Here is a 25,868-nt window from a genome sequence, read left to right as displayed (position 1 = left end):
GGAAAGAGACTTTGCTTGTGGCAATGCGCTCACGACGCAGTGTGCAGATGATGTTTTGTTGAGTTGTACACTTGAAGCCAGTATGCTTTTGTGGACTAATGTCACTTCAAGAAATTCAATGAAAAACAACAAGAATGTTCTATCTAAAAAAAAGTTTACTTAAAAATGTACTCTAGCCAGTCAAATAACCTCAAGTTGCCTCTGATTTGTGATTATTATAAATGGCATGTAAACATTTAAAAAATACATTGTTTCCATTTGTGAAACAATTGGCAATAATATGTATATTGGTGCATGGTTTCTTTGTGGGAATTCAGTGACAAGTGCATGTTAACTGTCATTGTAAATGGTGACAACTCTATACTCATTAGTACTGGGTGTTCTGGTTATTTTGTTGTTTGTATACCTGCCTGGACTCTGGATATATTCAGCCATCGAAACCTTAATGGAAAAGAAAAATCAGAAACTATTTGTGTTATAGTAATTTCATCTTTTCCAAATAAACAAGAAGACTGTATAAATGTATATGAAAAGAGATCCAGTATTTATGTATCTTGTAAAGTTCTATTATCTACAGCTGATAAAACAATGTGAGAAAATTTCTAGTTTTCCAGAATTTTCATGAGTATTTAGTGTTGGTAAATATTATTAAAATGAATACTAATATTAAGAAACTAACTTGAGTCCTGTGTATACCTTTATTGTGAAATGCAATAATTAACTGAAAGTTCTTCAAGAGAACCAAGCCTTAATGCCCTAAGGTACCCACTATATGTGATAAATTGACCTTTCTCCTGTGGATTCAGAACGTGTGTAGCTCTATACAGTTCTCAGGGTGATTGAGAAATGCTGTGATTCAGATGAGGCGCACTGGTTGAGAAAGGTTGGTTTATCTTGCTAGGAAACATCCTGAACCTTTCCAAAGTCTTGTAATTTTATTCAAATAATTACACATGCACTCATCATGTCTGGATACTGAAACTAGAAAAAAGAAAGCCAAGCATTTCAGACTTCTTTGTGAAGTCCAACTACTCTTTTGAAATGATTGTAATAGACTAAACCATTCCGAGTTCTAGCACAGACATTAGTTTAGATGACAATATAATTATAAACATAATTCCAGTGAGTATTTGGTTGTTCCTCTAGCTTTTCATTAGTTGAGTTACTTATGAGTTTAAAAGCTTGGATGTCAAGAGCTTGATAGTACCAAGTTACTAGAGTCTTTGCATATGCTATTCCCTCTGCTTGGAAAGTTCCCATCCCTAAACCCCCTTTGTCTAACTCATTTGCTAGGTTCTAACTTAAAGGCAACTTTTTTAGAGAAGCCTTCTGCAAAGCCCCATTGTGCATACCCACACTAGATTTATCTTCCTGTTAAATGTTCCTTTTTCCTTTTACTACATATTTTTTCTTTAATCTACTGTGATTCATTATTTATATATTACTCACCTAATATACATAAGACACATAAGGCCCTGCTGTATTCCTGTGTCTGTCTTATAGTAGGAGTGCGATACGTATTTCTTTAAAAACTGTTAAATAAATGAAATATAAGTCAAAATAATGTCTCCTAACAGCCCTGGCCAGTGTGGCTCCGTTGGTTTGAGCATCATCTCATAAACCGAATGGTTGCAGGTTCAATCCCTGGTGGGGGCACATGTAGAGGCAACCAGTCAATGTTTCTCACCTCTTTGTTTCTCTCTTCCTCTCTCTCAAAAGGCAATGAAAAAATGTCTTTGAGTGAGGATCATTTTTTTAAAGTAATAATGTCTTCTAACATACCCAGAACTGTAAAGTTGCTACTCTGAATGTACAAAATTTTATTTCAATATACACTTGTATATTTGGTTTCTCATTCACCTGTAAAATGGAAAGGAGGTATCATCTATACCACTTTTTTTCTAAAGCATGGTTTTCATTGGCTTAACAGAACAGGGAGATGTGTCACACACGTCAATTATGTGACTAGACATATCTGTGATACTTACATGTACAGAATCTTAGAGATGGAGCTAATTTGAGAGATTGTTTTATGCAAGACCGTTTGTTTTTAAGAAGAAAAGAAGTTAGGGAGTTGATTTGCCCTGAATGACTTAATGGATCTGTGTTGTGAGTCAAGAGTAGGAGTCAGACCACTCAACTCCAGTCTTCTTTCTGTTCTGATTCTTCCCATGACAAACTGGAACTGATCAACCCTTATCAAACAACACAACTTTGATTAAGGTATGCCGTAACAAAATATCCACCGGCAAAGTGTTTCGCTGGATTGATTTCATACAGCTTCGCCCCTTGTTTTGTATCCTAAATTCAGTATTTTCTATCTTGGCCCCAATGTAGAAAGTATTTTCAATACATAGGGATTAACAGCTTCACCTGCTTATGTATCTCTTGAGTACCAACATGATTTTGTGTAAATTTGATTAATAATTCTGTGCATAATTTTGCTTTATCAGGTATGTTTTAAATAATATATCTAAGTTTATCTTGAGGAATTGTGTTCTTAAGTTGCCTTAGAGTTTCATTCAAAAATAACATTTACTTTTCTAATTGTAATTTTTGTGTTTGTTCGTGATGGCCCAGATATCTTTTCTTTACCACAGACAGAATGAATTGTAATCTTTAAAAAAAATTAAAAAGTAAATTCAAAGGTGCACTTGATCATGTAAGGCATTCTTTCCTTAAACATGATCTAAAATGGAGAAATCAAAAAAATGATATTCAGCCTTTAGATTTAAAATTATTTTAAAACTGAGCATGTTAAAGGAGGTTGGGGTTTCCTTTTTATTATTTAAAGTTGGCTAAAATTGACTTTACCTGTTTCTTTATCTTGTCCATATTATCACTTTATTTAGGAGCTTTCTCAAAGAATAATCCCCAATCTGATGCTGAGGGTGATGTCTTGTCTAATTTCATGCAGATTCTGCATTTTGTTTAAAGTATAGTTGCTTTAAAATTACTAATTGTTAGTCTCCTTGACATCTGATCATTTTAATTTCTATCATTTTAACCCCAAAGAATTTGATAATATTATCAATTGTACACTTGTAAAATAAGCTGCTGTGCATTAACGAAATTACTAACAGATGGCACAGGTTTTCTCTTCTTAACTCTTACAAATCTAGGTGATCACAAAGCTTTAAAGGCTGATCACCCAAGAAACAGGCTTATGTTTAGGTGACCTTCAACAACATCATCTTGTATGGGAAAATTTTAAGAGCACTTGAACTGGATCTGTGCGGTACTGATTGAAAATAATGGAAATGTATCTCCTTGAGTGGATAAAGGGTAATTTACTAAGGAATCCGTTATTTATTATTCCTTTGCCTCACTCATCTCTTACCTAGAAGTATCACATCACCATTTTGCCCTATGCCTAATGTTCATAAATGATCATGTCAGATTTCCTCAACTTTATTAGGGAAGCTTATCCTCTGTTTAAATTTTAAACATGCCATGATAATAAGTGCATGTTTATATGGAAGAGTCATTCTCCATATAGGAAATAATGTAAGAATTTGCCTAACAACATTTCTCCTAAAAATAACACATGCACATGTGAAATGTAAACATCCACATTCTTTCCCCACTAGATGGAGGTTGGATATCCAGATCAGTTAGGCTTGAGTATGGAGTGAGATGGAAGGAGGGCCATCAGTCTGACTCTGGGAGGTCCAACAACAGCATTTATTTCTTCCTCAAGTCTTGGTTCTTGGCTCAAGATATATACATTTACAAGATATTGCTAATCTGTAGTTTGGGAAGTAAGAAACAAAGAAAATATGAGCTCTTGTCTTCTGTCCAAAAGAAAGTACTCTATGTAAGCTTTACTTTGGATCTATATTAAAAGGAGCTCCAATCCATTTACTAAATGATCTGGTACAAGTTTCTGATAGTCTCTGAGCCTTCGTTTTTCCCATTCCAAAATAAGAAAATATATCTTTCCTGTGAGACTTGTAAAAATGACAGGTGACATATGCAGCGATGTCATGTACGCAGCACATGTTGGTACATCATGCTTCTCATTAATTACAGCAATCAATAATACTCCACATTGTGTTTAAATACGTTAGTATGTTTATAAAATTTACCAGAAATTCACTGACGTATTTTTTTATTTGTTTGTGGAGAAAACTATGAAAGACATTTTATACTTAGGTCATAATTTTTTCATGTTTTTGTAATCGTTATGTCCTTTAAAGCTTCTATTGAAAACATCACAGACTTTAAAATCATTTATTAATTTGCTATGAAATCATCCAAATTTGACTTTGTCTTCTACAGGAAATATAAAATAGTATACTTCTAACAAATTTGAAAATATCAAGTCTATTTCTGAAGAGATAATGATTGAAATCAAAGAACCCATATACTGTATTCAATTTCTCAATTCCTTAAAAATTCTGATAGTGTGCTAGATATTAGATATGGGACACTCCTTGTCATCATAGAACTTATAGTCTATGAAGAATAAAGGCAAGGACATAAGATCAAGTTTTCTTTTCTTTTCTTTTTTATAATTGACTTTATCTTGCTGCTTGCTTTTCCTACTGACTGACATCACTTCCACCAGAACATTTCCCACCACTTACTTACTGCTGGAACCTCCTAATTAGGTTTATGTGGAAGCAGCTGAGGATTCATGAAATTCTGAATTTCTACTCAAAGTTCGAACGATATAACTTACAAATGTAGGATTAGAGGAATTCAAAACACTAAGATTTTTAACACGGTTAATACATTTTGCACTGTGTTTTCTGTTCAGTACATTTTATATTTGCCAGGGTACTGAACCATTTATGACTGAAAATATTGTCCCAAACAAATACCACCCCAAACAATTTTTGAAATACTCTTTTGTTTTGTTTTCATGAATAACTATAGAAACAAAGCAGCAGGATGCATTTCTTTTTATTTGTCATTTGTCCATGAGTTCATCATGAGTTCTCAGGAAACAGTGAGAAGTACATTTGGATAATTCTGAAGCTTAATGTAACCCCCACCAAAAGTGTTTGTGTAAGCTTTATCTCAAAGCTTTCTTAGCAAGAATTTATCCTCTTCCTCACACATAAATTACCCTACTTGCTTTCTCTCAGGTAGTTTGTAGATACATTTAATTTGTTCTAACATGTGCAGTGGTGAGGAGAGGGGTATTATTATCTCTGTCTTATCCTGTGTCCCTTATGAAATGAAGCACACATTTGCCAAATAACTGAGCTAGGGGCTGGCATAGTCTTGTAATCAATATAAAAGAGTGAGCAACTGGCCATATGGATATTAAATCTCTGACCCTGGTCTGATGAGCCCGGACTCTGATTAATCAATTAAGCTTGTCTTGTCATTAAGCTTGTGCTCCTTCAACTCTTTGGGATTAAAATACCAAAGATTGGGAATGAATATTTTACTTCAATTTGCACCTACTCTTACGTGTATAGAATCGTAACAAATGTTCTAAAATACTTTTATTGATTTTTTTTTTATTTTGCAAATTACAAGTGTTTCCATAAAGTAATTATTCTTTCTTGATTTCCACAAATTCATTCTGAATTTCTGACTCCAAGAATCCCTTGCATACTCAACCTTGATTTGACTTTGTCCGTCTTGGTTGTATGTCTTCTTCAGAATATAAGGGAATTTAAATTTCAAGAATAACAGATTATACACAGTGTCTGGAAAAGGTATTATCCTAGCAAGGCATTTGGTGGTGAGAGAAATTCTCACACTGGACCAAAATTATAGCGAAGAACTAAGCATAAAAGTCCATAGAGAGAAAAAGGAATTTACTGTCTGAAAAGTATTTTCAGCTGGTGTAGTTGTAATGCGAAAGAGCCAAGTGTTGGAAAATGAGCTTTTCTCCCCTCAAATACTATGAGCATTTATCATCTTTATTTCTTGAGTATAGTCATAATTCGTCCATGGGTTTTCTATTTCAGGCTGTCCTAACAGTGACTGTATGTAAATTCAAAATTATAGCCAGATGGTTGGACAAGGTGATAAAAAGCAAACCTACTTTTGTAGGAAATGAAAATTGCACATAAGACTTTGTTTTTACCTTTAGAAACAGCAGGACATTGTTTCATGAGACCTCTGAAGGAACTAATACATTAACTTTAATAGCTACGAGCTAAATCAATTTTTCATATGCATGCAGAGTACTATCATGTCATACCTAGAATTTTTATAGAGATAAAAATCAATCACCTCTCTTACTTTGAGGAGCTAGATAGTAAAGGCTATTTGCTTCCCAAACCACTTCATATTGCCTCCTTTTTATAGGATTCACTTTTGGTTTCTGATCTTAATGACTTGGGAACCAGACACCTGGGGAATCGGCAAAAACCTTTGCTGTTTCATCTGCTCTCTATTTTACCAGCACTCAGCAGTCAGCTCCTGGTTTGAAATATGGTAAATTAAAGAGGGCTTTCTTGGCTGATTGCTTCAGGCTACATAACTCTGACTGGTTGGACAAAATGGGTGTCCAGGAGAAAATGCCAAATCTGTGCCATCAGATGGACATTGAGTCACACTTGAGCAAAATAGGCATATCAAGGAGACTGTTTTTCTTCTTCTTTCCTTGTTAAAATTAGGATTCATGAAAAGGTCCTCTGGTGAGATATGCTAGATAGAAAGATGGTAATTTATAACTTAATAAATAAAATCATCCTCTCCCTTTAATTTAACTGTCTTTCTGCAGGGTGGCTCCTGTTTACCTGCAATTAGCTATAGCTCTTCCTGATGTGGTCTATAATCAAATTATCCTAGGTGTGCTTCTGCAGCAGCAGACAGCCAACTACCAGTTTATAAATTGCTATAAAGAAGCCATGAGAAGTTTAGTGGGAGAAATGGAAAGAACAGAGAAATGCAGCTGCCATGTCCCAGGCAGCAGTTCTCCAGGCCTGTGTTCTCAGCTGGCAGCTTACCAAGCTGTGCAGAAAGCCACGTGTTCCCAGTGGGATAATTGCTATTTCTGCATGAGTCTCTTGTTGCTTCTCTCTGATGATCAAGTGTGTTTAAACTCTTGGCTGAAATCATGTTGGTTTTTAAATGGTATTGTAAAGTTTACCAGCAGACAAATGAAATAGGATCATGTTCTTGTGTATTCATGGAGCCCAAGCAAATATGGGACACCGATGGAGAGATCCTAATTGCCTATTTCTCCTCTCAGTTCCACTCCTAAGAGAACAGCTGAAAGACATAAACAAGTTCCAGTTCTCTTCTTGTAATGTCTTTTCTTTAAATGTTACCAAGAAAAATCTAGAATTGTCATTTGATTGCTTTCAGTTTGCCATTTTCATATTTTCTTTATGACTATGTACTCACCCAGATGTCCTTTTGTTATATGTTGTTGTTTTTTTTACTTTTTAAATAGCAACAACAATTATTTACACTTTAGGCTCTAAAAGAAGAAATGAGCTTTGCTTAAGGATGGCCGTATTAAATGAATTTGTAGCCACCAGTGAAAACTTTACAATGTGATTGAAATCATACCGAATTAAGTATTTTTTGTAATCTATTGCAAAAAAATTAATAAACAGCATATAGTCTATTTTTATTAATTTAATCCTTCTTTGAGCTCAGTCACTCTGTTAGTGTCACAAATTTATATTGAGCTGGTCATAAGTACATGGTAACTTTCCCTAACAGCCTTCGGTGGAACAGCATGAAGACAGATCACATCTAATCAAAAGACCTGAGTGGGTAATAGTTAAAACAATTATTTTCCTCTTCTTCCTCCTCCTCTTACTTGTCTTCCTCCTCCTCCTCTATCTCTCTCTTAATTCAAGATCTTTGTGAACCAGAATGAAGTAAGAATAGGGAGAGGCAAAATTTTTTCAAAAAATTAGTTGAGTGATAAAAGCCTTTATGAAAAGTAGAAACAATAATAAACTTTCTTATCCAGGAAGAACTGTGATTTTTGACTGACCTTGGTTTATTGTTTATATATTTATCTAAAATAAAACTTAATGTTTGAGACTTAAATATGAAGTTCTGTGGTCATGGATACATGATGTGATTTAGTGACAGAGGAAGGGAGAGAGAGAGAGAGACAGTGATTTGTTGTTCCACTTACTTATATGTTCATTGGTTGATTCTCGGATGTGCCCTGACCAGGGATTGAACTCACCACCTTGGCATATCAGGAGGGCGCTCTGACCAACTGAGCCATCAGGCCAGGGCTGTGATTTCATGTTTAACAGCATTATTTTTGTGTGACAATATTAGTACAAATAAATAGAATAAATACAATTAATTTCTTAAAATTTGTTTTTAAAGTTATATCGATGGTGACTGGAGTAGTGGATGTAAATTGTTTTATAAAATGATTTTTGATGTTGAAGATTTATCAAAAAGTTAAATTTTTATCTGATTACCAACTACATTAAACTTTATAGTTACAAAGAGTGAAACAACAACAAAATTATTACTGTGTACATTCAGTTATATAAAGTACCTCATATAATATTAAATCATAATTAGTAATAACATAAAGTTATTTAATTATAGACATGGCTTCTCTATTACGTTTTCTCATTGAATTACTTATGTGGGGGTATGAACAAGAAGTATTGCCAAATAAGAAACTCTCTCATTTCTTGGATGTTGTGTAAGATTTGAATTATACCAATTGTGTTTTACTTGGTTATATATATTTTAAGATTGCTATGAGATGCATTTTTTTATTCAATTCTTTGTCTATCATTTATACAGTATACTTATACTACCTCCAGTGGTTTTGCTTAATTTAGAATGCAGTGAAGCATGACTATTTTTAAAAGACGCTGTAGTATATATTAGAAGGTATGCTTTAGTTTGATTTGTTTACATTGAAGGGTGATACCACTCTTGCAGCCAGGTTGCAAAGTAACGGGTATTATTCCACTTTCTTCCTTTCTCTGCTCCCTGCTTAAGTAATTACCTTATTTGGTTTATTTGTTGTTGTTGAATTCATGCTAAATTTTAAATAAAAGCTGTTATTGTAACTCTTTACACATCTCTGTTGAAAGGAGTCCTTAGGGACCATTCAAAACTGTCCTGCAGTTTATTTCAGGAAGAAGAATGTCTGGGGGCTATAACCCGCCATCTGGGGTACCTGCATCTCATTGTCATTAAGTACTTCTCCTGTAGTTCACAATAGCTTGATATCTGTTCTGTAGGTCAAAGATCCAGGAAGAATTGACAGCATTGCTATGAAGAGGTATTCTGGTCAGAGTTAGTAGTGAATTGTTTAAGGATGGTACTCTAGGTTGTAATTCAAAACCTCTCATCTCATTTACTTTGCAAAATAGTATGAAACAATGGTAAAGAATCAAGCTTTTCAGAAAAATTAATTTCTTAACCCTGGCACTCTAAAAATTTTACTCATCATGTTAACTGTGTTCCAAACAGGGTTATTGTAAATGAATATTTCTGAGATTTTAATCTTTTAGAAAATTGTAAAAATTAAGTACTGCAACATTTCTTACTGGTATGATGACACCTATATTTCATACACATATTATTTAAATGTATTTTTCCTTTAGCATTCTAAATCAGTATTCTTATAAGCAGTTGTTATGATACATTTTAAAAATATTATTTCTCTAGTAAGAAACACAAAATGTGAACACAAAATTCTATTAAAGGAAATGAAGTAAATTATATGACAGTTTGGTGGTTGGCAATCTAAAATCATCTTTGAAGCCCTTAATATAATTAGTGGTTTCGTTTTTGGTCTGCTGAATTCAAGTCACATTAGGTTAATGTAATTAAAAGCAGAAAAGATTTTGTGTAGCAAAACTGGTTAATTAGCCCCAGTGGTTTAGTATGTTAACCTAGGAGGTGTATGGATCACATTGTGGGGATGATGCCTGAAAAAAAAAAAAATTCCTGTGTAACAGATACTGCAAATCATCTGACTTGCTTTAGGGTAGAAAATGAAGACATACCAAGGGGTTCATTTTAAGTTCACCTTTATTTCTGATTTTAAGCACTGATTGCAGGGTAAGCTGTATTCCATAGAATAACCAGACAAAAAGCTTACTTAATTACTGTTGCAAAGAGAGCATGCTTGTTTGTGTGCAAAGGAAAAGAGGTTTTTTCTCCTTGTATTCTGCAAATAAGAATTCTGATTGCAGATTTTCCATGGCTTACCAGAAACATAAAATGATTCTCTTCACTTTGGGTTGAAAAGCTTCATCTTATACCCGATTTTTCTTTATTATCTTGTTACTCAGTAAACAATTCAGTAAAGGAGATGAAAGCATCTGGAAAGGGATTTTCAACTGCTTCAGAAAAGTCATTAAGTAGGAGAGAAAACCTTTTACCCCTAAGAAAAACAATTATTTATAAGTTCTTAAAGGGAAAGTGCTAGCATATAAGAACCCTATATATCAGATACATTGAGGTATTCCATACTTTAATGTCTCAAAATGTTTGATTTAGTCTGAGGCTTTTTTGAAGAAAACTGTAAATTGTAAAGGTGTTTGAAACTTTAAAAAAAATTTTTACCGCCTTTTTCTTCTCTCTCCTCCGTGTCTTCTTCCCCCAAAGGAGCAAGACCACTAGATCTTTTTTGTTTTGTTTTCATCAAGTATGTAGATAGCTGAGGCCCCCCCTTCTAGCACTGTCTAGAGCTTATGGAAATGTGGACTTCTAATGTGGTTACCGCTGTGGGCTGGTAAGGTAGATGGTAATGAGGAAGTAGGACCTCTGCTTTGGATTTTTGACATAGGCTAGATGACAGCATATTGTCTGAAAGCTTAACAAATTCTGCTTCTCCACTGCCGGGATTATGTTAATTGAAGCAGTGTGGCTGCAATGTAGTGTTTAACATCGTGTCTGTTCATTATACAAACTCGTTTTTGATAGGTTTACAATTTGGCTGTCAAATCCAGCTGCAGGAAGAGACCTGCCAAGAAATATTTCTTCGCTTGTTTTAAATAGCACAGTTTTTACATTTATAATGTTTTGTTTGGGTTAGACATATTTTTCTTTTCTATCTAGAAAGAGGAAACATCAAATTTTGCTTTACAAAGGGACACTAAGATTTAGGATGTATAAAGTCACTTTTTACAATCAATAATTTTATATGACTCAACATAAAATGTCATTGTTAATAATAGGTACTTCTTGAAAGCTGGCATAATTGTATTTGATAAGGATTATAGTACTATGGTTTTCTGTTCTGTTCTTTATTGAAAAGAACAAGCCACCGTGTAGTCCACATCTGTGACCACAAACAATAGAACTATGGCTTTGGGTTAGGTTTGCTTCAATTTAGCCATTGCTACAATGCCAAATCAACTTAAATATAGAAATCGAAAACTTATTTTCATCCATTATTTTTTAAATTTTCTATGTCTGTCATATTTTTTCTATCACTTTTATTAATTTATGTCTCTATCATCTCTGAAGAAATAAAATTTTTGCAGGTTTGCTGATGCTGTTTAGTCTCCCACTTAACTTGTAATATCTACTTTGGGATCTTTAATCATTATTGTCAGTGAATTTAGAACAAAATGTAGTATTTTATAAAGAAAGTGTCTTATTGATGGGGTGAAAGTTTTGTGCAGGTAGTTATACTAATCTTGGAAGTCTAGGCAATGATTTCCCAAGCAAACATTATTGTAATTTTAACCCCTCCTTATTTTTGTCATTGGGATCCAGCATTTATCCTTAGGCCAGAACCAGGTCTTTAGAAAAAAGTTTCTCACCCTCAGGGCTATTGACATTTTGCATGTGATAATTCTTCATTGTAGGGCACTCCTCAGTGCAATGTAGGCTATTTAGCAGCCTCTCCGGCCTGTACCCAGTGTTAGTGCTCACCCCTTCCAGTGGTGACAACCAAAAATGTTATTGCCAAATATCTTATGGGTGAGGGAGGGTCTTTGCCCCCATAGAGAATCACTGTTCTGGAGCAAATAAGTAAGACATATTTAGCCAAAGAATTACTTGTTTCTAGGGCTTTGTTTATTGATTTAAATACACTTTTATTTTTCTCACAAAAGCTATGGAAGATGCGTTAGTAATAATTTTAATGAAAAACGTCTGGATGCACCTTACCAAAAAAAGGGTTATTTTTGTTAGACAAATATCTCTTAAATTATTAAATGCATAATTATAAAGAAAATAATGTACAAGCATTTTCCTAAGTACTTTGTAATATTAATCTCATGTAATCCTCATAACATCCTTGGAAATGTGTATTAATAGTATCCCCACTTTAAGAGTTAATATCTTGCCTAAAGTCATACATGCATAGTAGGAGGCCTCTGACCCCAAGGTCCATGCTCACTGACTTTGATTCCTATGTGGATGTATCTACTTTTGATCTATTTGAAAGACTGTCTGGGATATTAAAATCTTTGAAATGATTTGTGGCATATATTTTGATTTGAGTTTGGTTTCAACCTAGTATTGGTAAAGAATACCTTGAGTGGAAAGCCGCAGGTGCAATTTAGTTGACTTTATTGAGCCATGGATGATTAATATCTGTGCTATTGTTACAAAAAATGCATTTTTCTTATTAAAAATGTTTTCTAAATTTAATTTTTATGACTCATTTAGGTATATTTTCCCATTCACAGAGAAATCATGCATAAATGAACACAGTTGTAATAAATGTATACTTTTAGTCATATTATGATACTAATTAAAAAAGCTTCACGAGACCCCTGATTCATTAAAAAAAATTCTTTTAGAAAAAATTTTTATGGTGGTCCATACTATTATAGTTTATTTACTTAAAAAGGACAGAGAAAATATTTTGTACAATGCCTGGTGAGTTACTTTAAATTTGAACAGTAGATGTGATTTAGCAAAGAAGTCTGTAAAATAAAATTTTATGGAACCATAACAATGTATTTATATCTAAAACAAAACATAGCTATGTGTTTGCGAAGCATAATTCTCCCGGTAGATTGAGTTAGAAAATGTTTCCAAGATTGAATCAAGTGTAATATATAATTGAGACAATGGTAATAGAGTGTGTAAAACCCAGACTTTAGGACTTTATAGCTTTCTTTGAATTTTTAGTTCACCTCAGTTATTGTTTCGTCCCATTCATCTCAACGTTGGAACTTTTCCATGACTGAGAATCTCCTGGCTGTTTCCTCATAACTCTTGTTAACTAAATTTCCCTTCTTCTGCATTTATACAGATTCTTTCAAAATATAAAGCATTGAGCTATAATATATAATGTTAATTGGTGTCCCACATGTGCCTAAGCAAGTTGATTTAAACATCTACATTCTCAAGTATTTAAGATTTGTAGAAGTAAATTATTATGTTTTACTGAAGCTATAAAAATAAATCTGTATTGTTGAAAGTTATTTATATTTTATTCTTTGACTTATCCATGTATTTGAATATCTTTTAAAATTATTATTATTTTCTAATTCTCATACAAGGATGTATTTGTTGATTTTAGAGAGAGAGGAAAAGAGAGAGAAGAAAATAGGGAAAGTGAGAGAGAGACATCTATGTGAGAGAGAAAAAACATCTATCAGTTGCCTTCTGTATGCTCCCTGACTGGGGATCGAACCCACAATCTTTTGGTGTATGGGACGACACTCCAAATAACTGAGCCAGCCAGCCAGGGCTAAAATTATTTTTAAGTCTTACATTTTATTGTAGACAGAACTTGTTGACTTAATTTTTAGAACAAAAAGAATAGAGCATGTATTTATTTATTTATTTTACTTCGCTATAGCTATAACTTATTAATGTGCAATCCCTTCAGAATTGAACTGGCCACCTAAATATGCAAGGACTTTTAAAGTTAGATTCTGGGGTATAGAATGAGGCTCAGTGTTTTGTCTCAAGTTAGAGAGGTAATAAAGGACTTTTTTTTTTTTATCTTTCTTTCTTTCCTTCTTTGTTTAATTAATGTACAGCACAGAATAACTCTGAGGTCAAACCTCCATGAATAAACATTTGGAATTTAGCCCTGACAAAACCTTGCTAAGGTTCAGAGCATTATAGATATTCATGGGTAATTGAACTCAGCTCCCCACTCCCCACCAAGAGGATATTAAATTAAGTAAAGATAGTTCAGTTTCCGCATCCCAGTCTTAATTCATGGTTAGCTTCACCTTACTTATTGTGCTGGAAGTCTGCTTACAGTTGTAATTAATTCTTTTTCAAATAATTAAATGTTCAAGAGTGTACCAGAATGAATCTCCAGATGATTTATTGGTATCTCTACAGTCTTCGCCTCCTAAGTCCCCAAGAACCTGCTTGGGCATCAGCAATGCCTATGTGTTTTAGATGCCACGTTCTTCAGTGTTTGGGCAATTAAGATATATTCCTTCAAAGCAATTCTGACAAATTAAGTAACTAAAAACACTTTTATTTTCACATCTTATAATACTAGAATATACTTTCTTAAAATTGCTTACAACTAAAATGGATTTACATATTAACTAATGTTTCTCATTTCTTTTTTTTCCACTTGCTAACCCATATTATTCATGCTTTTTTTTTTTGGTTTTCATTTAACTAAATAATATGAAAGAAGTTGGGTGGTTCAGAAGTATAAATTCCTAGTTATGTAGAATATAATAACTTTACTAGAAATGTAGGCAAATAGAAACGTTTTGCTTCTCTTATATCATACCTTTGGAATGAATTTGGTTTCAATTTGCTACCTATAGAGATAACAAACACTATACATCAGCTTTTTGATATAATTATGCTTTGTATGCTTAGAAAGTAGACATTGGTCTGTCATGTAAACATAGCTAAATGATTTTAATAGTATACATGTGAAACTTTTTTCTTTTTTTAAGATACGAGGAGGAAAGCTCATGATTACTTATACCCGCAAAAGTGATGCTGGAAAATATGTTTGTGTTGGTACCAACATGGTTGGAGAGCGTGAGAGTGAAGTAGCAGAGCTCACTGTCCTAGGTAAGTGCCATTTTATCTAATCGGCTCACTGTAAATCTCATCACTTATTATTATTTAGTATCTTTATACAAGGAGAAAGAAAGGATCATTTTAAAGAATGTTAACCAACATTTTGGTGGTGGGGAGAGGAGAGAAGAAATCAGTAAAGCAGCCTGAGACATAGTAGCTAAGTCATGGGGGGAAAAACTGAAGGAAACACTAAACTGAGGGAGGAGCTTCCAGGTGGAAAAAACTGTGCAATAATGTTCTCTCTTTTTTCTTTTTTCCTTTTATGTCCTCACCTGAGGACATGTTAAATGATTTTAGAGAGAAAGGGAGGGAGAGAAAGAGGTAGTAAAACATTGATGTGAGAGAGAAACATCAATCTACTGCTTCTCAAATGTATGCACAACCTAAGCATGTGCCCTGAACCGGGGGTGGAACTCTCGACCTTTTGGTTTATGGGATCACCCTGAGCCACACTGGCCACGGGCTGGACCAGTTTTCTAAATAAGATTTTAAATTATAAATTTTCTCTGGCTGAACATATAAAATAATTTTTAGTTTGTTTATCTTTATTTGTTATTTTGAGAAGGCTTTTTCTAATTTTAGAGAGACCATCATTTGTGAAGAGACCCAGCAACTTGGCAGTAACTGTGGATGACAGTGCGGAATTCAAATGTGAGGCCCGAGGTGACCCCGTGCCTACGGTGCGGTGGAGGAAAGATGATGGAGAGCTGCCCAAATCCAGGTATAGATCAGGATTTAATGATGTGATTAGTCCACTCAGACTTTTTACGGTTCTCATCAGAACATGGTTCACATGTGTGTCATTGTAATAGTCAACTCTGAGCTTCCTAATCAGGGGCCAGACACAGCACTAGAGATCATTTGAATCGGGTTGCCATGCTTTCTCTGAGGATTTCAGATAAGAACTATGCAGTCATGACCCTGGCCTGCCCAGGTTTCTTTTCTGTTCAACCAGACCGCAACTAATACCAACTGCTTATACGAAAGTTGGTAGGAAAGGAAGGAAGGTACAGCATTAATAATATAGCTATGAACCAATTAAAAAGCAGGCTTCTTTTTCCTTGGCTACAGCATCACCAGGGAGTAGTAGACGAAGTCAGAGTTTCTTGGTATCTGTCAAGTCCTTCAACTGTCTAGGAGTAGAGATGCACTACCAGCCTTAGGGAATGGGGCAGTGATATGAAGCTTTGAGATACTGTCTTTAGGCTTTCATTACCATTGTGTCTTCCCTCAGTAAGCTTGCAGTGAGTCTCTGCTAGGTATTGGGTAGCTTAGACATACTTTGTGCTCTCAACAGCTCATAGCTGAGGACATGTATGGATACACCATAATGAAGCAAAGGCTTTGGTCCCATAAAGGTAGATCTTTAGGAGAAGTAAATTAGAGTTATCAAACGGAAGTGACATGTAGCAAGGCCTTGAAAAATATATATGTATCAGTCTGTTAAGTAAGAAAGAGTAGAAGAGAATTCCAGGAAAAGAGACATCACAAGACACATGGAAAACCAAGAAAGAACATTCCATGTTCTGAATGGTGGAACATTTAGCATGGCTAGGATATGTGACAAGAAGTCATGAATATCAGGTTAGAAATACTGAGGCCAAATTATCAGAGGCTTGTATGAATAGACTAAAGAATTTTGAATCGTATTACATGTACACAGATGAATTATGAGAGAATACTATGAACAGGATTACTTTTTAGAGGCAATGATTTTGTTTAACACTATGGATATTACACTCATGTGGGGAGAGGCTAGTGTCTGGGTCACCATTATTGTTGTCCACATAAGTCATGTGAATTTGCCTGAACTGGGAGATGAGAGGGAGGCAGAAGTCCATAGGGGCAAGAACTTCCTGAAACTAAATTGATGCATTGGACGACTTGTTAGATATAAGGAGCTGGTGAAGGAAGATTGGTAGATTGTGTTAGGAGAAGCTTGTTTATGTGATAGGGTAAGAAAAGAAAGTTTTATTTAACATTAAATATTATTAAATATTAGATGCCTGTGGGATATGATGTCTAATTATTATTCAGTTGGGATTATGAATTTGGAGCTTTGATGAAATAGGCATTGAAAATATTTGTGTGGTCAATCAACATATAAACTATAGTAGATAATATGACTCAGGGATATTATGAAGAGTAAGAGACTGTTTAAAGTGAAACTTAAAGGGAAACCCATCATTTAAGGGGAGAGAAGATGAGGCAAGGGAAGTATACCCTAGAATGAGACTGTCTGAGTTCAGATATCAACTCTTCCCCCGAACTAGCTAAGGACCAACACCAGCCTGTTACCTTACCCTCCCCTGCCTTGGATTCTCATCTACAAAATGGAGATGAGCGTAATACTTCATACAATGATTATGAAAAAATTTTAAGATGAAATCTATAAAACACTTTATGTCTGGCATATAACATTTGAATAGTCACTATCTCATAAGTTTAATGTGGGTACAGTAGCTTGAGATAATAAACAAACAAGTTCCAACTTTTCCCAAAAGTATTTTTTAAATAGTTCAGTATTTTAGCCCACATAAATTTAAAAAGAAGCTCTTTTCTATCTGTGTGCCGACTTAGGGGAATACAGCATTTTACCTGTTGCTTTAAATTTTCTGAAGCAAATGTTGCAGTGATTTGATGCCCAGATGTGTCTGATTTGTAATGATGAGGTCTTTTCAAATAGAAAGTCACTTAATTGCTCTTTCTTTTGTTATGCCACTAGATATGAAATCAGAGACGATCATACCTTGAAAATTCGGAAGGTGACAGCTGGTGACATGGGGTCATATACTTGTATTGCAGAAAATATGGTTGGAAAAGCTGAAGCATCAGCTACTCTGACGGTCCAAGGTAAGGTGTAGGGAACAGTTTATTGTAGTTGTTTTATTATGTGAAATACAGTGTTACCAGTTGAAGAAAATATCATTTATTACCATGGTCTATATCAGAGGCTTTAAATAGTGCTAGAAATATTTTATTTCAAACATGTTTTAAGGAAATTGATGTTTGCCTATGAAACTCTGTAAGCATTTGTTACAGGAAATTGAATTAAATTTTAAAAATTATGTAGAGTTCTGTCTTGGTCAGGCGAAGGAGGAGAATGTGCTGTCCTCTCTAGGTTTTCAAACATAGAGCCCTTCTAATCTCTTAATTAAATGACAACTCTTGCCAAAAACTTTGTCTTTGAATGCAAACAGATCTACCATTCCTTCAGGTCATGCACTTTGAAGGATCTGTGCAATCTGTAACACAAAAATGAGAAGATTCTATTTGCCCTAGAATGTAAGATCCATCCACAGGGTAGGGACTTCTGTGGTCTTTTTCTATGCACACAGTGTCTGTGATGTAACACACACTCAGTAAATACTCATTGAATGAATTATATTCACACTCTGCTAATTTTGAATAATATTTATTATTTGTTGTAATATCAGCCAAAAATGGATGCCATATTCTATAAGTTTTAGAATGTCAGAGTCATGTCTTAAACTGATGTGCAGAAATGATACTATCATCTTCATTGTATTCTTTAATCCAGATGTTCTTCATTCTCATAATCCCTTTTCTCCTTTATCAATAATTATTTCTCATCTGAGAATTTTCTCTCATTTGTTTTTTCATTTTAGAAAGAACAAATAATTTATTGTGGCATCCGAGAGACAATGATCTTTTAAAAACACTTTGTTGGTGAAAAAAAAAAATTTCTATTTTGATAAGTATATAGAGTAAACAGGAATCTTGGCCATACACCACTTAGCTTGTTTCTTGGTCTGACATTAGCTACACTTGGTGTTGTCATCTTTTCTGAACACTGTTTCCCCTAAAGCTATTATGAAGAAAAAGGTGGCTTTGAGGGAGTGCTTCTACTGTGGGCTTTCTACAAAGAGCCTTGTGGGCTTTTTAACAGTAGGAAAAAAAAGAATAAAGAGTATTTCCTTCTTGTCTTTAAAGCCATTATGTCCCACTTTAGGGTTTTTAGCTGAACCTCATAAAAACAAAAGATAAAAACAGAAAGGATCAAGAACAAACATTGAATTTCTAAGAACTAGACTACTTCCCTTTAATCTAAGTTAGACTTGAACTTCAGGTAAGGCTAACATCGTAAGAAAAGAAAACCCCTTTACATCTAGAGAAAGCATACATTTAAGAGATGTCAACTCCAAGTTCAAAAGCCCTCCAGAGGCAGTGAAGGTAGTGCATGCTGAATCCAAGGCATGAAAAGGTGTGTTGCTCTCCAGGCAATTGTGACAGGAAGGTTGATTGCCTATCACATTAGTCAGAAGAGATGTAGTGTTTCACCTGATGTTTTACAGTTCTTTACCTTGGGAGTCTGATGCTTTTATAAAGAATAGCCATTTTCCTTTGTCTGCAGTAGACATTCAAATCAAAATACAGTTGTTGTTGTTGTTATTTTTCCTGCAATTTTAAAACTCAATTTCAAAGCTAATTCAGCCTTAAGTTTTAAATTTGGCATTCTTGCTCCCTAAACTCTCATTTCAATGGGAATTGGGTATGAGTGATCAAATCCAGAAACTACTTGAGGAGTTTTGTTCTTATTTCAACTGAATTAAGTCTTCTATAAACTCATAAGAGATTAGTATATTGTTGAGAAGATATTTAATTAAAATATTAAAATATGCATATTAAAGTTAAAATACTTTTACCATGCTCAAATAACATACATAATACACCAGAGAAAGCAACATGATTCCAGACTGTAGCAGGTAGTTAAAAGAAAAAAAAAAAAAAAAAAAAACAGGAAACTTTTTAAAGGAAACTTGAGAAGTTATATCTTTTTTCTTCATTTGAGATTGAATGTAGAAAAATAATAGGTACTACAGAGGAAACTAATGAGAAATGAATAAATTTGATAGCAGGAAGCAATATAATAAGAAAATCAGTAATATAGTTGTTGATTTCTGTGTTTTACTTATGATTCATTTTTAGAATGGACTATTGGAGTCAGTATGAGATTAGAAATAATCTTCCTTTTCCTCACTTCTCATACAGTGAATATTTAATTTTGAGAATTGATGCTGGCCAACAAAACCATGTCTTCCAGATCAAAGTTATAGGGAAAAAGCCTCTTAAATAAAGGTGACTGTGATTTTCACCCTCAGTAATGACATGATTAGTTTCAACGTTTGAAAAATAACTTAATTTGAGATTACATCTTTTCTATTTTTTTCTTGAAATCCTGATTCTGCTTTTCTAGATACTCTTATCAGTATCTATTTCCTTAAATATTCCTGCCTTTAATATTTTATCCTTAACTCTAAGTATTTCTTTGTGTTTTCTTTTTTTTTTTTTTTTTTTTTTGTTTTGTTTTGTTTTGTTTTGTTTTTCTTTTTTTCTTCTTCTATTTGTGTGCTGTTCACAGTGCTTAGCATGGTGCTGGACATCTAGTAGGCAGTTAATCTAATAAGTATTTGTTACAAAGTGAAATGAATATGGACTTGAACCTTGTGCTTGAGCAGTAGAAATATCTTAGGGATGTCTTAGCAGAAATTCAAGTGGTTTCTGGTGGCTTTGATCCTAAGCACCAAGAGTAGGTTCAGTTGGATCAAATTTGCATAGATTGCATCTATGATGGCTACCTGGTGGTCTATGTTGAAAGGGAACAGAGTTTCCTAAACTTATCAGAAGCTTGTAACATACACAGATTATCTGGCATGCTTGTGGATCACCTGATTTGGCAGATCTGAACTGGGGTGCAAAATTTGTTTTTATTACTTTTTAAAACAAGCAAGTTCATGAATCCCTGCACTGTGGAGTTAGCTGATGGGAATAGAAGTGATTCAAAAACTGTTACATTTAATGTGTAATGCGGTGTTATTGCTATGGAAAAACATTCATCAGAGGGTATTTGATCCCTATTCTGAATCTCTTGTCTTTAAGAGTTACTGTTTTCCAGTTATTTGGATTCTCAGCATTTCAGCTTCTCTTTCTATAAGTGGGGGGTTTCCTGGTAATTCATTCTAAGACTAGTAAGATTATCCATGAGCAAATGTCTTCAAAAACTTCTTCTTCATGACTACTTAGAAGCTTCTTTTAAGTACTCCAAGGTATGATGCGTAAAATATGAGGTCACACCTTGTTACTTCACCCCTAAAACCTAAGTCACGTGCATATCTCATGTAACATTGTTTGGATTACTTTCTCTTGGGAGGCAGAATGCAAAAGCTGCTGAGCTAACTCAAAATATTCATTATATATAATATAGATTTTATTTTACTTGAAAAAGAGGTAATTTATGGCATTACTAGGAGGCTTCTGATTAAAAACATGTACACCCAGGCCGCTGTAAATTTTTAATCAATAAAAATAAAATCCAGGTTCCTTAAATTGGCATGTCAATTTTGGTGTATCATTGAAACTGTCAGATTGAGACTCAAATCCTGTGTAGTAATTTGAACTATTGAAAAACAATTAATGTCTATTACATGATTAGTAAAAATATTATGAAGTGATGTTGTTTGGAATGATTACAACAGAAAATGTATTTCTGTTTAGCTCCTGGTTAACCAGAAAACTCAATTAACCTGAACTTGATATTCTGTTAATTTCTGGAATAATCAAAGGTTTATTACTTAGAAATTTAACCCATCAATGTTGATGTATTTATACTTAGTGTCTGCCCTGATCTTTCCTCCATATGTATAACATCTACATACTTCCTCTAGAATTTTCTTTGTGAACTTAGAATACACAATCAAAATCAGATATCTTTTTAAATACATGTGACCTCAATTTAGATTCATTACATGGTTATATTTGCACTTCAGTGTCTCATTTTGACAAGCGTTAGGATTGCTGGGTCTTGTCTTGGTAGGAAAGAATTATTCTCTGAGCTTGGGTTTCACATTGCATAATGGCTTCACCTTTTACAAAATATTATACATACTGTGATATCTGTGATAGTTATAATTATTTTATAGGTTGTGACATACCTATAAAATATAAAATCTAACTAGAACAAAATATATGGATAGAAGATCCCTGTCAGATTTTTAAACAGTGTGCCATTTAAACTGTTTAAATGTATGCATCTGCTTGCTGTTCCAAGAATGGTAGCAGATTTGTTTTATATTTTACTATCTTAACCTAAACCTATTAGACCTTTCTTAAGTTCTTGCCATGTGGGCCTCAGGGTTCTTCTTGGAATCACGTAACAGCCAGCTTAATTTTTTACTTGTTTTTATTTTTAAACCAATTCATAGAGTGTGTATGTGTGTGTGTGTATTTGGCTGAAGGTAGCCTTTAAGAGAAGCATAATGGATGCAACTTGAAATCCATTAAAAGAAAAATAAAGAAAGACAAATGATTTTATTTACTACAGTATTAGTAACAAGCCCTTTAAATTAGTAATTATTTATGATAAAAATGTCAACAGTTTTTTCTAAATAATGCCATTTTTGAGGAAGAAAAAAGAAAGATAGACGATAAAGCCACATACAGTTCAAACTCTAAATTCTCCCATTTCCGAGTTTGCCATCTGCCTCTAAGATTTCTGATGACTCTTTGCTTCAGTGATACCTGTTGCTTAAACAAAGCAAACTAGATGGCATTATTAATCTTTCCACTCTCTTTGCAACTTTACAGATAAAGCAGCTCTTATTACTGTTAAAATTTCATTTCCAGAGTAAATTTGTGTCCCTCTATCACCAGAGTGATCATGTTCCCTTCGCTGGGTCTGTCACAAGAAACCAAACTGAAAACGGACTTCCATATACCAGCCATTCCCCAAGCAAAAATCACGTATTATCTTCACTGAGTTGAACCATTAAGAAAATCTAATCCCATTTTTGTCTGTCTCTCTTTCAACAAGAACTAAAAGACATTTAGTCCTCCCATTTCTCTTTAGCGCGGCACACGGGCCAGTCAGACCCTGGATGCTGGACATTGAGATCTCAGTTCACACTCCACTGCACTCGTCCACAGGCCTCTCCCAGGGACCAGTTATTCTTTGTAGCTCAGGAAACAGTTGCTTTTCTGCCCTTTCAGTGGCCACGCTGTTAAAAGACAAGGTCTCTGAACCAGGTGACACTCTGCTTCCAGACAAGTAGGATTTCCGTAAAATCCCAGCTCTTTTCTCCTGTGGCCTTGTCCATTCTTCCCGTGATGTGAGATTACTCTATTGTCTCAATTCCATCACCTTCTAATTTTTAAATTATAAAATTATAAAATATGATATCATGAGGGGTGTCGCTATCTTTTTAAGTCATATTGTTAGCATACATGTTAAAATGAATGATCTGAAGGATGAGCATTTTCTTCCGTTCTGAAGAGTTGTTTTTGTCTGATGCCTCCCATCAGTATTTATGTCCACAGTACAGTGAAGGAGAGAGCCCTTCCTCATTAGGATTGATTAGCCAGTGACAGCTTCTGGGAGGCTCAGCCTTCAAGTCTGAGATTGACATGAGACCAGGGAGACACAATGGTAGGGAAAAAAAGGACACCTTCTGTCTTTTGGCTGACTTAAATTGCTACTAATGGGATGCTTTCTAGACCCTCGCTCCTTGCTGCAAGGGAGCTCATGCTTCAAACAAGAAACTTTGCTGACTCCTAGTGATGTGCCCATGAACTCGGAATTGCACAGTAGTTAGAACTTTCAGTGAAACGAGAAGCAACTCTCAGGTATCTGTCTAAGCTTTTAAGGTTCTACTAAGAGGAGTGTGATTATTCACAGAAAATAATGGTGAGGCAGTGAAAATGAGAGAAGACTAGGCACCTGAGGTTGAATGCTCACATCTTCCACATTCAGTTGAAAGCAGGGTAACCTGCAGATCCGCATCAGCCAATAGAGAGAGTGGGTAGTAGTGGGGTCATGCTTCACTCTGTTACGTGTTGTATGGAAGCCATCACAAAATCCTATTTCTTTTGCCTTTTAAATATTTCTCAACTCTCACCTTATTATTGCTTTAACCCAGGCCTCTCTCTGACAGTGAAATGGTTAACTTCTAACCAGTTTCCTTGCCCCCATCTTGACCCATAGAAACCATTCTCCACACAACGTGTTCATCTACCTAAAACACAGATCTAGTTACATTAATTTTTTCCATACAAATTGTCATGGTTCTCATCTCTCCAGAATAACATCCAAAATACTTCATAGTGCTGTACCTGGCCACCTAGCCTTTTCTCTTGCTTCTCCTCCCTTCGTCTAAGATCACTATATTGTTTATAAATTCTTCCGTGCACAGACTGTGTGGCTTACCTCTGGGCTTTTCTTTGTTGGTCCCTTGGTCTAAAATGCCCCAGACCATCTTCTACTTGCTAATTACCCCCATCCTGAGACTCATGTCAGGTAAGAATCCTTCAAGAAGTTCTTCCAGGTAGCTCACTCAGAGCATCATCCTGATACACTCAGGTTGCAGGTTCAATCCCCGGTCAGGACACATACAAGAGTCAATCAGTGAATGCATAACTAAGTGGAACAACAAATCTATGTTTTGCTTGCTCTCTTTCTCTTTTTCTCTAAAAATCCATTTTAAAAAAAAATCAGTTAAAGAAGAAGAAGAAGAAGCAGCTTTGCAGACAGTCCCCATACCAGTGTGTGTTACATATTTCTCCATTCGTGTCCCCATTGAAAATTATTGCCACTCTTATTGCATTTCATTCTCTGCCCCAACTTGACTATGACTTCTTTACAGGCACACTTTGTTTTCTTTGCCTTCTTAGTCTCCTTGCTTACAACATTCTTAGGTGCATCCTTTATGTCATTTTCTGTATGAATCAAGGGCTGCCCTTACCCATACCACCTATGGGCTCCTCCTGGGTAAGTTACTTAACTGCCCTGAGTTTCAGTGTTCTCATCTGTCCAGAAACAATGAATGTTCATATAAATCAAACATCAGTGAACTGATACAAAATAATTAAAATATTGTAGCTCATAAAAGTGTTTCATAGATTATAAAGTGCTTATGCAAAAGCAGTTGTTGTTGCAATTATTTTTCTCATCGACTTCTTCCAAAACAATTAGAAGTCCTTCAGGTTTCCAGTAATATTTACTTTGTCCATAGAGATTTAGTTTTTTGGATAGCTTATTAATGTAGAGTTTGTAATTGGTTTTACTTTTTTGCAAGAATAATTTCTGTGATTTCTTGATATTGAGACATGTCTTGGAAAATTACTCCTTAATATTTCTTTGGAAAGTGTTTTAAAGAGGTTTTCTTTATTTTTCCTCTTGCTGCTGCTGTTAACAAGTATTTTTAAAAATTGAATCAATAGCATAGTCTTTTGCACACTTGGATTCAAATGCTGAATATGCAAATTATTTCTGGTTTTCAGTTTTCTCAACAATAAGATGGGGTGAAAATGTCTAGCTTATAAGATTGTTTTGAGGATTAAATGAGCTCGTAGATATGAAATGTTTAACACATTATTTGAAGTATTGAAATGTTAATAAAAGTAGAAGCAATGGTGGTATAAAGAAGAAGTAGGAGTAGGAGGTCACTTTAATGAGGTGTCTTTGTGTGTGTCAGAGTGAGGACATCATTACCTTTAGTGCTCTTTGCTGCTTGTCACGAGCTATAGGGAAGGATTAAGTCTGAGTCCTGTGTGCATCTTCCATACTATTTTGCATAGACATACAATAAATTCTTTGTAATAACAACTAAGCAAGTCTTCTGTAACCATGGTAAATACACGTCAGTTTTTATTCTAGTCACCTCAGGCAACAGGAGATAATTGAAGTATATTACACAAAGTATGCATTCAGTTAAAAATACTTTTTGTTTCTGTTAATTATGTATATATGATACACATGCACACATGCATTTAAGACCCAAATAAGAATTTTTTTTTAAATTAGCTAAAATTACTTCCTTTGATCTCTAAACATAATTATTATCCCTCCTGCTATGCCCAATGCTGGTAGGTTTCCTGATAGAATCAATAATATGGAAACCCTTCATTGTTCCTTGAATAAATATAATTCATATATTAGAACAATTGAATTAACTGAAGAT

The 25,868-nt window shown here is 34.4% G+C and overlaps 1 protein-coding gene across 1 annotated transcript in view; it reads left to right on the top strand.

The window, feature by feature from the left end:
* Positions 1–25,868, top strand: part of ROBO1 (roundabout guidance receptor 1) — a 424,735-nt gene that overhangs the window by 293,571 nt on the left and 105,296 nt on the right. The window contains exons 4-6 of the mRNA XM_090275922.1: positions 14,766–14,886; positions 15,478–15,616; positions 17,621–17,748. Of these exons, the coding sequence (XP_090132048.1) occupies positions 14,766–14,886; positions 15,478–15,616; positions 17,621–17,748 (388 nt within the window). The remainder of the gene's footprint in view (positions 1–14,765; positions 14,887–15,477; positions 15,617–17,620; positions 17,749–25,868) is intronic.

The sequence above is a fragment of the Furipterus horrens genome, unplaced genomic scaffold (assembly GCF_987537825.1).
Source record: "Furipterus horrens unplaced genomic scaffold, mFurHor1.1.pri manual_scaffold_1, whole genome shotgun sequence".
Classification (NCBI taxonomy): Eukaryota; Metazoa; Chordata; class Mammalia; order Chiroptera; family Furipteridae; genus Furipterus; species Furipterus horrens.
This window is presented reverse-complemented; position numbering and strand designations above follow the sequence as displayed.